Source organism: Stegostoma tigrinum, chromosome 25 (genome assembly GCF_030684315.1).
Source record: "Stegostoma tigrinum isolate sSteTig4 chromosome 25, sSteTig4.hap1, whole genome shotgun sequence".
NCBI classification, from domain to species: domain Eukaryota; kingdom Metazoa; phylum Chordata; class Chondrichthyes; order Orectolobiformes; family Stegostomatidae; genus Stegostoma; species Stegostoma tigrinum.
The window spans coordinates 4,855,643-4,868,347 of NC_081378.1; the positions used below are offsets into that span (position 1 = coordinate 4,855,643).

At 42.6% G+C, this 12,705-nt stretch overlaps 1 protein-coding gene across 2 annotated transcripts in view; it reads right to left on the minus strand.

Annotated features, from left to right (window-relative positions):
• optn (optineurin) overlaps positions 1 to 12,705 on the minus strand; it is a 42,218-nt gene that overhangs the window by 17,800 nt on the left and 11,713 nt on the right. For both annotated transcript variants that reach the window (XM_048553935.2, XM_048553933.2), the window contains exons 6-10: positions 12,007 to 12,141; positions 11,314 to 11,509; positions 9,533 to 9,648; positions 3,063 to 3,233; positions 2,371 to 2,464 (exon numbers count right to left, since the gene is read on the minus strand). In XM_048553935.2, the coding sequence (XP_048409892.1) occupies positions 2,371 to 2,464; positions 3,063 to 3,233; positions 9,533 to 9,648; positions 11,314 to 11,509; positions 12,007 to 12,141 (712 nt within the window). The remainder of the gene's footprint in view (positions 1 to 2,370; positions 2,465 to 3,062; positions 3,234 to 9,532; positions 9,649 to 11,313; positions 11,510 to 12,006; positions 12,142 to 12,705) is intronic.

Here is a 12,705-nt window from a genome sequence, read left to right on the forward strand (position 1 = left end):
GTTCAGAGTCAACCACATTGCTGTGGGTCTGGAGTCACATGTATATCAGACCAGGTAAGGATGGCAGTTTCCTTCCCTAAAAAGGACGTCAGAGAGCCAGATGGACTTTTTCGACAATTGACAATGGATTCATAGTCATTATTAGCTTCTTAATTACTGATTTTTATTGAATTCAAATTCCACTATCAACCATAGCAGGATTTGAACCCAAGTCCTCAGAACATTATCTAAGTCTCTGAATTAACAGTCCAGCGATAATACCATCAGGCCACAGCCTCTCCTGAAGATTTTCATACGAAGCTGTAGCTATTCTTTAGCACAGAACATCATTTTATTACAAACAAAAAGAAAGGAAAACAGAGCTACATATTATACTTATAACAAAACACAAACATCAAAATAAGGTTTTAACACGTTTCCTAATACCATCCATTCCAGTGACACAATCCCAGAAAAATCTCAGCTTTAAAATCTGAACTTAACTGAGACTTTCCAATTTGATTTTCATGAACTAGAACTCACAACTGAATTAAACTCTGCTTACTGATTGGTTGGAGTAAGCGAAAAAAAACATGGAAACTTGATCTTACCTGTGGCATACATACTTCAACGCATATGTTCCATTTTGTTCAACACCACAGGCAGATACATTAATTGCCGAACACAAGTGGGACTGTGAAACATTATGAGCTAACCATACTGATGCCACTCAGACTAGCATGATACTCGGCTGTCCTAACCTTCATAATTCAGGAATCAGAGTGAGATTTTGAAGGTCTACTACACTCTGTTAAATTAATCATGTACTTGTTGAGTTTGCATAATGTTGAGGTCCAAGCTAAGATAGTCCATTGCCTTCCAGATGTAAAATAAAACAATCTGTTAGAAATCTGTATTATCTATGCTATATTAAAAAATAGTTTACCATGAACAATGATATTCAGATATTTGAGTGAAGCAAAAGTGTAAAAAACCTATTTGATGTATAAAATGCCAATTTACAACTGGGTGTGTATAAGTGCTGGTTAGCTTTGCCGCAATTGTCAAGTCAGAACAAGAATGATACACATCATTTTCTGCTCTATACAGTGGAGTTCAGAGAAACAAATAGTACTTCAGTCCTGAAGAAGGGTAATACTGGAAACATTGACTTCTCCTTTCCTCCAGATGCTGTGTGGCTTGCTGTGTTCTTTCAGCCTCGTTTGTCTACCTAGTATTTAATTGAAACTGGATTGCTATTCCAGGTGGAACGTACGTCTGAGATTCAACAAATCATCACCATTGTAAACCGCAGAATACAGGCCTTCAGGCACCGAACCAGATTCGAGAAACTACTAGAAGATATTATACTATTAACATCTGTGCCACAGGCTTGACTGCACATGTATGGATTAAAACACCCAATTTCAAATGAAAACACAAAATCTGTTGCACTATGGTCTGCCTACCTAGCAAATGGAGACATAGCATATCAATTCCAAAACTAGAAAGAAATCAATGAAGGTACAAATTAAGCTTTGAAATTAAGCATTTTGGCACTGACGTAGTGACACCAACCAGCATCATTAATAATGCACCATCTTCAGTCTGATCATACCTTACTGCCTATTGCATTCAAGGGACCTATCGTTTCAGCCATGGTTTTCAATAGAAAAAGGAATTGGATAGACATTTCCATGAAGATACTTAAAATTCCAGCAGATGGGAAAATAACATATGTCCCAATCCAGGATTGTCGATGCTGCTCCTTGCCAAGTATTAAGAAGACACATTCAAGACCAGTAAAACTGGAGCTTTCGAGCTCCATGCCCTTTAAATTTCCCTTTTTCTGTGGAGATGCACTGATCTCTGCTTGACATTGTGCCTCAGGAGTGAAGTCGAGATCAGAAACTGACATAGGGGAAAACCATGCTGTACTTCACTGATTTGTGACATCATGTGTTAGTTCTGCTGTACGCTGCCTTAAACAGAGTTTCGTACTTAACTAGTTAACCCACACTGGTTATCCAGAGCACACTTCATTGAAGCTGATACTGACAGAAGAAAGTGCAAGTTATTCTGTTTTCAGTTTATAACTGATATAAATTACATGAAAAACATTTCACAGCCACTGTACGCAGCAGCATCCTAACAGAAGAAATGCTAAAGTTAACATGCAACACCAGATTCTGAGAGATTCAACACTAGACATTTACACTGGGCATTCATCTTAGGACTTCAGAACTGTTCAGTGTATTTACACGAGGAAACTCCAAATTTGAGTGAATCGTAGCTAAAAAAAGGAAACATAAATGTGCTGAATTCTAAAAAAGGTGTGCAGCACACGAAAAAAAGCCAAAAAAATCACATTTTCCCAAATAATGAACGTACCTCTTTAACTTTCACTTCTTCATTAGACTTCTTAAGGTTGTTGTAATCTTGAAATAAATGTTCATAGGCCTCTTGGATCTGCGCAAGTTTTCTTCTGTTTAGATAGCAGTAAAATAAATTATTAGATGAATTATCTTTTGATTTAACTATTATTCAAATTATTTTGTTTACATAAATATTAAAAAGGAACCAATTTTGAAAATAAAAGTTATTTTCAAAGATGCTCTAACATTAATGCCAATCTGTTGTTCTTTACACTTCAGGTTACCAAGTTTGTCAGCATGCTCACCAGCTGGCCAGAAGACTGAAGCTTCAAGCCAGGATTTCTACTCATCAGGCAGACTGATAGCCCACTGTGGCAGTGAGATGCTGTGTTTTGGATAAGACTTTTAAGCCAATTCATGTGGATGTTAAAGATCACACGGTAATACGTACCAGGAGATCTTCCTGATACCCTGCCCTATGTTATTTTCATCTCAAATTATTCATTCATCTCATTCTTATTACACATCTGCGGGACATGGCTAGAACCAAGTTCCTGCTGCCTAATGCTGCATTACAACTTCATAAATTATTGCAAAAGCACTTTTTAAATATATTGAGGTGAAATAGCATTATGCAACCTCAGCTTATGTAGGAGTGCCAAAATCTCTGCAAATTTGGAACATGAGAAGTATGAAAAAAAAACTTACTTTTCCTCTGCTAATTTTATTTTTTCATCTGCTAATTTCATTTGTTCAATTTGATGTTCTGATTGTAAGCTTTCCACTTGCAGCTTCAACTTTTCATTGGAAAATCCAAGCTGCCTTGTCTCCTCCACTGCCACCTGGCTGTTTGCCAGCTGTTGTTCCAAATCAAGGCATCTGAAAGTGATCAAGTGGTTAATAACCATAAACAGCCACAAAAATTAATCAAAACTAAAACGTAACAATTCAAATTCTTAAGGTTACAAGTGGTTAAAGTCTTAATTTTAGATTAAATTTAGTGTTGGGCCAAAGTAATGCATTCTTCAAACCAGTCTGACTTAGTTTTAATATTTTGTTCCAACAAAACGTTTTGATAGAACATCAGCAGAAGCAGACACATAATTTCTTAAATGTATTTGTTGGCTAAGCCATCCAATTATTTTCTACACACAAGAACATCTATCTGGAAGAGCATTTATAAAGTGGAACCATACAGGAGCGGAACGATAAGTCGAAAAAGCTTGCATTTTTCTCCCAGTTTTCACCAAACTGTTTCTTTGAAATTTATAGATAATAGAGCGTGAAGCTGGATGAACACAGCAGGCCAAGCAGCATCTCAGAAGCACAAAAGCTGACGTTTCGGGCCTAGACCCTTCGTCAGAGAGGGGGATGGGGTGAGGGTTCATGAATAAATAGGGAAACGGGGGAGGACACCGAAGATGGAGAGAAAAGAAGATAGGTGGAGAGGAGAGTATAGGTGGGGAGGGGATAGGTCAGTCCAGGGTAGACGGACAGGTCAAGGAGGTGGGATGAGGTTAGTAGGTAGGAAATGGAGGTGCGGCTTGGGGTGGGAGGAAGGGATGGGTGAGAGGAAGAACAGGTTAGGGAGGCAGAGACAGGCTGGGCTGGTTTTGGGATGCAGTGGAGGGAGGGGACGAACTGGGCTGGTTCAGGGATGCAGTGGGGGGAGGGGAGATTTTGAAGCTGGTGAAGTCCACATTGATACCATTGGGCTGCAGGGTTCCCAAGCGGAATATGAGTTGCTGTTCCTTCAACCTTCGGGTGGCATCATTGTGGCACTGCAGGAGGCCCATGATGGACATGTCATCTAAAGAATGGGAGGGGGAGTTGAAATGGTTCGCAACTGGGAGGTGCAGTTGTTTATGACGAACCGAGCGGAGGTGCTCTGCAAAGCAGTCCCCAAGCCTCCGCTTGGTTTCCCCAATGTAGAGGTAACCACACCGGGTGCAACGGATACAGTATACCACATTGGCAGATGTGCAGGTGAACCTCTGCTTAATATGGAAAGTCATCTTGGGGCCTGGGATGGGGGTGAGGGAGGTGGTGTGGGGGCAAGTGTAGCACTTCCTGCGGTTGGCCTGCAGGGGAAGGTGCCAGGTGTGGTGGAGTTGGAGGGCAGTGTGGAGCGAACAAGGGAGTCACGGAGAGAGTGGTCTCTCCGGAAAGCAGTCAAGGGTGGGGATGGAAAAATGTCTTGGGTGGTGGGGTTGGATTGTAGATGGCGGAAGCGTCGGAGGATGATGCGTTGTATCCGGAGGTTGGTGGGGTGGTACGTGAGAACGAGGGGGATCCTCTTTGGGCGGTTGTGGCGGGGGCGGGGTGTGAGGGATGTGTTTCGGGAAATGCGGGAGACATGGTCAAGGGCATTCTCGACCACTGTGGGGGGAAGGTTGCGGTCCTGGAAGAACTTGGACATCCCAGAGGTCTGGGAGTGGAATGCCTCATCGTGGGAGAAGATGCGGCGGAGGAGGAGGAATTGGGAATAGGGGATGGAATTTTTGCAGGAGGGTGGGTGGGAGGAGGTGTATTCTAGGTAGCTGTGGGAGTCAGTGGGCTTGAAATGGACATCAGTTACAAGCTGGTTGCTTACGATGGAGACTGATGGGTCCAGGAAGGTGAGGGATGTGTTGGAGATGGCCCAGGTGAGCTTGAGGTTGGGGTGGAAGGTGTTGGTGAAGTGGATGAACTGTTCGAGCTCCTCTGGGGTAGTGTTGGAGAGTTGGCGTTTGGCCTCTGTGATGTAGAGGTCAGTGTGCCATACTACCACTGCGCCACCCTTGTCTGCGGGTTTGATGGGGAGGTTGGGGTTGGAGCTGACCTCTACGTCGCCGAGGCCAAACGCCAACTCTCCGACACCACCTCCTACCGCCTCCTCGATCATGATCCCACACCCGAGCACCAAACCATCATCTCCAACACCATTCATGACCTCATCACCTCAGGGGACCTCCCACCCACAGCCTCCAACCTCTTGTTCCCCAACCCCACACAGCCCGTTTCTATCTCCTTCCCAAAATCCACAAACCTGCCTGCCCTGGTCGACCCATCGTCTCAGCCTGCTCCTGCCCCACTGAACTCATCTCCACCTATCTGGACTCCATTTTCTCCCCTTTGGTCCAGGAACTCCCCACCTACGTCCGTGACACCACCCACGCCCTCCAATTCCCTGGCCCCCAACACCTCATTTTCACCATGGACATCCAGTCCCTATCCACCTGCATTCCACATGCAGATGGCCTCAAGGCCCTCCGCTTCTTCCTGTCTCGCAGGCCCGACCAGTCCCCCTCCACCGACACGCTCATCCGCCTAGCTGAACTCATCCTCACCCTCAGCAACTTCTCTCTCGATTCCTCCCACTTCCTACAAAGGGGGTGGCCATGGGCACCTGCATGGGCCCCAGCTATGCCTGCCTCTTTGTAGGTTACGTGGAACAGTCCCTCTTCCACACCTACACAGGCCCCGAAGCCCACCTCTTCCTCCGTTACATTGATGAATGTATCGGCGCCGCCTCCTGCTCCCCAGAGGAGCTCGAACAGTTCATCCACTTCAGCAACACCTTCCACCCCAACCTCAAGTTCACCTGGGCCATCTCCAACACATCCCTCACCTTCCTGGACCCCTCAGTCTCCATCTCAGGCAACCAGCTTGTAACTGATGTCCATTTCAAGCCCACCGACTCCCACAGCTACCTAGAATACACCTCCTCCCACCCACACTACTGCAAAAATTCCATCCCCTATTCCCAATTCCTCCGCCTCTGCCCCCACGATGAGGGATTCCACTCCCGCACATCCCAGATGTCCAAGTTCTTCAAGGACTGCAAATTTCCCCCCACAGTGGTCGAGAACGCCCTTGACCATGTCTCCCGCATTTCCCGCAACACATCCCTCACACCCCGCCGCCGCCACAACCGCCCAAAGAGGTTCCCACTTGTTCTCACACACCACCCCACCAACCTCCGGATACAACGTATCATCCTCCGACACTTCCGCCATCTACAATCTGACCCCACCACCCAAGACATTTTTTCCATCCCCACCCTTGTCTGCTTTCCGGAGAAACCACTCTCTCCGTGACTCCCTTGTTCGCTCCACACTGCCCTCTAACCCCACCACACCCGGCACCTTCCCCTGCAGGCCAACCGCAGGAAGTGCTACACTTGCCCCCACACCACCTCCCTCACCCCCATCCCAGGCCCCAAGATGACTTTCCATATTAAGCAGAGGTTCACCTGCACATCTGCCAATGTGGTATACTGTATCCATTGTACCCGGTGTGGCTTCCTCTACATTGGGGAAACCAAGCGGAGGCTTGGGGACTGCTTTGCAGAACACCTCCGCTCGGTTCGCAATAGACAACTGCACCTCCCAGTCGCAAACCATTTCAACTCCCCCTCCCATTCTTTAGATGACATGTCCATCATGGGCCTCCTGCAGAGCCACAATGATGCCACCCGAAGGTTGCAGGAACAGCAACTCATATTCTGCTTGGGAACCCTGCAGCTCAATGGTATCACTGTGGACTTCACCAGCTTCAAAATCTCTCCTTCCCCCCACCACATCCCAAAACCAGCCCAGTTCATCCCCTCCCCCCACTGCATCACACAACCAGCCCAGTCTGTCTCTGCCTCCCTAACCTGTTCTCCCTCTCACCCATCCCTTCCTCCCACCCCAAGCCGCACCTCCAATTCCTACCTACTAACCTCATCCCACCTCCTTGACCTGTCCGTCTTCCCTGGACTGACCTATCCCCTCCCGACCTCCCCACCTATACTCTCCTCTCCACCTACCTTCTTTTCTCCCCATCTTCGGTCCGCCTCCCCCTCTCTCCCGATTTATTCCAGAACCCCCACCCCATCCCCCTCTCTGATGAAGGGTCTTGGCCCAGAACGTCAGCTTTTGTGCTCCTGAGATGCTGCTTGGCCTGCTGTGTTCATCCAGCTTCACACTTTATTATCTTGGATTCTCCAGCATCTGCTGTTCCCATTATCTCTTTTGAAATTTACATGCTACTTATTGCCCATTTATTCACATACATGGTAAACTTTTAATTACTTTTTGAAATATCCACAATGAAGTAGTATCAGATAATATTCTGCTCATAGTGAATGAGCAATGATCAAGTACTTGTTCTGACATTAAAAAATTACTGAGAACTGTTAATAGCGTCTCAAGAATAAATGGCAACGTCTTAAAATAATTGTATCTTCAGTGGTTTTCCCCATTAAGAATTCTAGGAATATTCTATACCGAACGTAGTAACTGAAGGGGATGCAGAATTTGCTTTACACCAGTGGTGTTCAAATATTGTTTCTGATAGATAAAACCAATAAAAAGCTTCCAATGATTAACATGTACAAAATGTTAAATATTTACATGAATGTCACCTGACACACAGCACTCTCTAGCCATGAGGTGACCTGGTCCTTGGCATTCTACAATTGTAGTGTGTATTTATACCACAGCATATTAAAGACAGTTGCAGTGAGAGTGAGGGCTAATCTCAATCCCTCAAATGCCCTTCCTAATGAGAAGAGTACGAAGTAAATGTGTTTCATTAATAAAACAGCTACTTGGTTTAGGATGGCACGGATGAAGAAATTTACAAAAATAATTAAATTCGTGGAAAATAGTCTTTCATCAGTACAATATTGCAAAAGCTGAAGCAAGATATAACACATGAAATAATATTAAGTGCAGGAAAACAACAGCAATAAGACAGTACGAGAAAATAAATCCGAAAGTGCAATATCTTACAAGTTCTGCTCTTTTCTCAGACATGATTTCCCATTGTCTTGTTTACCTTGATTAACTTCACTGCTTGACCAGTTGTGTTCTCCAGAATTGTTTTTTGTTTACTTCTACAACAATATCAGTGGCAAGACAATTGAGAAGATGGGATCCACAGGGAGAGAATTATCATCAATAAAAAAAGTCACTAACGAGGAAGATGTCAGAGACAAAAGTGAATATTGGTGGATTAGAATGAGAAAAGCCAGTAATATTATGATGGTCGAGAGCAAAATTGTAAATTAGGCTGCAGGATAATGAACACCAGGGCCTAATGGGTTATATCCTAGAAATCCGACAGAAGTTAAACCTTCAGTTCTGAAGGGTCCAGACCCAAAACGTCAACTTTCCTACTCCTCTGATGCTGCCTGACTTGTATTCCTCCGGCTCCAGGCTGTGTTATCTCTGACTCCAGTATCTGTAGTTCTTACTACCTCTCAGAGGTTAAAGAGGGCACTGTTGAGGCCTTTTGAGTTTTACTTCATCCACTGAGTTGCATGTGCAACAGGAGATTGAAGCTTGGCCAACAGTGTATCGCATATGAAAAGAAGGAACTAATCTAGGTCATTATAGGACATGCAACACTTTTAGCAGGGAAAGTTACACATCCTCTGAAATTAAAACAATCATTTATCTAGATAAGTTGAAGATAGAGGAACACAGCACAGATTTTATACAGACGTAAACAGGATTTCAGAATTATGACTGAGGAAGTTGCAGGCAGATGACAAAAATTAAATAGATTTTCTCTAAATGGATTCGAAACTTTTGCCAAGACACCCCAGAAGCTTTCTGAAGATCAGGTACAAAATTAAAAAGAGAAGGTAGCAACTCATCTTAAAAACTGGTTTAATTATGTGGCACAGGTAAAGAACAGATCATTTTCAGTAATAAGAAGCTTAAGCCAATGACTGTGGATACAAGATTACACTCAAGAGATTTGAAACAGATAAAGCTAAAGTTATTTACAGAGTGGTGTAAGGTTGATAGAGATTTACTTCATGGATGATACTGCACTGGGAAGACTAGTGTCCACTAGTGTCCTTATGTCCACGCCCTTTGTTCGAAATCCACACAGACTTAACTTTCATTGTAATACTTCATGATCAACTGTTAATGAAGTTCAGGAACAATTTCCACTCTTTTCATCTAGGAAAGGATTTTTCTTCTTTTGCAGAATATTGAAGATTATTAAATCATTAGAGAATTTGTTTTTCAATGATACCCATGACAGGACAATGCAATAATGTTCTGCTCAAATGTCGCTTGGGTAATCTGCAGCAGCTCCCCATTCAATTTTGATTATATTCACCTGTACCTCAAGCATTAAAATTAGTTTCCCAAGATTCAACTTACTTATCCATTTTCCAAAAACTTATTTCTTACCTCTCATTAAGTGATTTCTTTATAAGTTCAGCTTCATCCAGCTTTTTCTGGGCTTCCTGCAAATCTTTTACTAATGACATCACTTGGGACTTCAATGCTTCAACTTCATTTGAAGACTGTAGATACACAACAAATTGCACTGTTAACCTGACTAGTAACTTCATGTAGTAAAATAACTGAATAATGCTGCAGATATCAAACCTATTTTATGCTAAACTGCTAAATCTACAAACATTATGATGTAGTCTACATTGCTAAGCGAATGCATTACCATTACAGCTTAGATGACTGAAGCTGTTATTGAATCCCTCTTCACTGTCAGAAAACATTAATTTGCATTACTTTTTAAAATAGCCCAAGAAATGCTGGATAGTGAAAATGGTAAGTGTAGGAAGGACTAAACAACTAACAGTTTCTAAAGCTTTACTCAATATCCTCCACAGAATTAATTGTCAATGAGGTTCCATTCCAAACGCAAAATCTGGTTTGTATGTGCTCAGTAAAGATGTTTAGTTCACGTCTGAAGAAGGGATAGATTTAAAACTAACCCCTCACAATGTTTCAGGAAGTGTGATAAATCTATAGAGCAGATAGTGGACAGCATAAGAAGCATTATAAGCTTTGGGCAGGACAATATGGAAATCCAAAGGACAGACAGTTTGGTGGAGACAGCAGATAGTTGGCATACAAAGTTCAACGCAGAGAAGTGAGCCAATGCATTGTGACAGACAGTATTAAATATAGTACAACAGTTAGTGAAGTGAAATGCCAAAGCACAGTGGTATAGGTGTACACGTGCAGAGATCACCGAGGCATGGAGGAGAGGTAGTTAATTAAGCAGGCAGTATCCCGGGCTCTATTAATAGCAGTATAGACTACAAAAGCAAGGAGGTTATGCTCAACTTATACCACGCACTTGTCAGACCTCAGGCAAAATATTGCATACAGTTCTGGATGCCATTCAATAGATCTGATGTCAGCTTACTTATAAAACTTGCAGAACAGATTCACAAAAAATAAAAGGTTGTAGGGATTTGAATTAAATTATGAGGACAGACTGGAAAGGCTGGGAATATTCCTCTTAGACAGAAGGCTATCAACAGAAGATTTAATAAAAGATTTCAAAATCATAAACAGGTGTTGAAAGAGAAGAAAGGGAAAAACTGTTCTTGGTTGTTAAAGAATGAACAATGAGTCGGCAAAGACTTAAAGTGACTTGCAAATGCAGCAAATGTGATGCAAAACAAAAAAGCTTTTTCACACAACCGGTGATGGGTCTGGAATGCACTGCCTGGGCGTGTGGAGGAGAAGGGGGCATTTGAGACATTCAAGAAGATGTGAATGATTATTTGAATGCAGACAATGTAAAGCAATAGAGAAACAGGGGTATGGCACTAAGTCATGACATTCACTGAACAACCAGTACAGACACAATGGGCCAAGTGCACCATAACAATTCTTCATTTTATCTGAAATAAATTAGATTGTTTATGGCCTCCTAAAGAAACATTATGTCCCAAAATAATCTGGGATCAGAAAAGGCACCAATGCAGATATGTATTTGCAAGTGCTTTTTTCTACTATGGTGGGCTCCTTCGGCTCATGGAATGGGTCTGTTATAGACTAATGAAAAAGATTGAGTATTATGGTGGCTCAATAGCTCCATTCTTGTTTCATGCATACCTCAGTCTTTTCGCACTGTGCAACTTGCAATGCTGAAATAAACCCCTTTATAACAAGCATGGAATCCATTTTATAAACTTGAGTAATAAATCACTTACTTGATTGTTCGGATTATTCAAACCTTCTACTGGAGCAGCTGTTGTTTCAGTATTCTGTTGCTCTATACTGACATCAATCAGCATTGTCCCAGGCGCCAATTCCTGTCTGGTAACAGACAAAAGCTGCTCTGCTGCATTTTTCTCAGTCTGCCTCGCAAGCTCAGCTGTTTCACACACTTTCTCCAACTCTGAAATCCTGACAAACATTGTCAAATTATGTGAATGCTTACCATGAAGGAACATAATGAAAGCTAATTTCTAATGATAAACGCACCCAAAACAATATTATTATTTTACTAAGTACCAGGCAAATTGTAATCAAAGTCATATTTATTAACAAAAAAGTTGGATAAAGTCTCTCAACTTTTAACCGATCAATGCCATTTCTTCAGTTTTTCCTCACAAATTCAGTTGCATTTATCATGTGACCAACAATAAATGGCAGCATTCTTTCTTCGATTGTATCACAGGGAACAAAACTTCACCTTTCGTACCAGTATGATATCAGTCAAGTTGATAGAAGGTCAACAAATCAAAGGTCAACAACATCGAAATTTGGAACATGAGAGTTAGCATGGACCAAAACGTATATAGAATTCATGAAACAACTCACTGTATTAGAGTCTGAAATTGAATTCAAAGCGCTTAAAAGTTTGGTTCTAGAGGCATTTGCATATCCTCAAAATTCTTTACCTTTGTTTTGAAGATTGAAGCTCATGCTCAAGCTTTTCCAAATTCAGAGTCTTGTCCCTCAGCATATGAAGGAGTTGGCTAACTGTTAACTCTTCTGACAGCAGGCGTTTTCCAGTACTATCACGTACGTCTGACCTGCTTTTCAATGATTGCACATTTAAAATAAATTTTGGTATGTTATTATTTCAAACTACTCCCTATGATAAAATAACACAGAAAAGGCTAAACAAAAACAAGGAACTACAGATGCTGGAAATCTGAAACAGCACAGAAAAAATCTAGAGGAACTCAGTAGGTCTAGCAGCATCTGTGGAAAGAAAGCAGTGTCAATGTTTTGGGTTTAGGAACCTTTCTTTAGAACTGATTTCAGCATCAACAACATTGGTGCTGCTTCCCTCTCCCTTCAGAATTGGGAAAATTTATCAATTTTGCTTTACCCTAATTTCACATTCATGTGGTCCAACTCTGACTCCTCTCTTCCCTACCTTGATATTTCTTTTTCCACTTCTGGAGTAGGCTAGCCATCAACATTCACTACAAAGCCACCAACTCCCAGCGCTAGCTGGACTGTACATCCTTATACCCAGCTTCCGGCAAGGGCTCCAGTCCACTCTCTAAGTTTCTGTCTCCATTTCATCTGCTCTGATGATGCCATCTTCCATAGCAGAGACTCAGCAATGTCCATCTTTGCCCTCACTG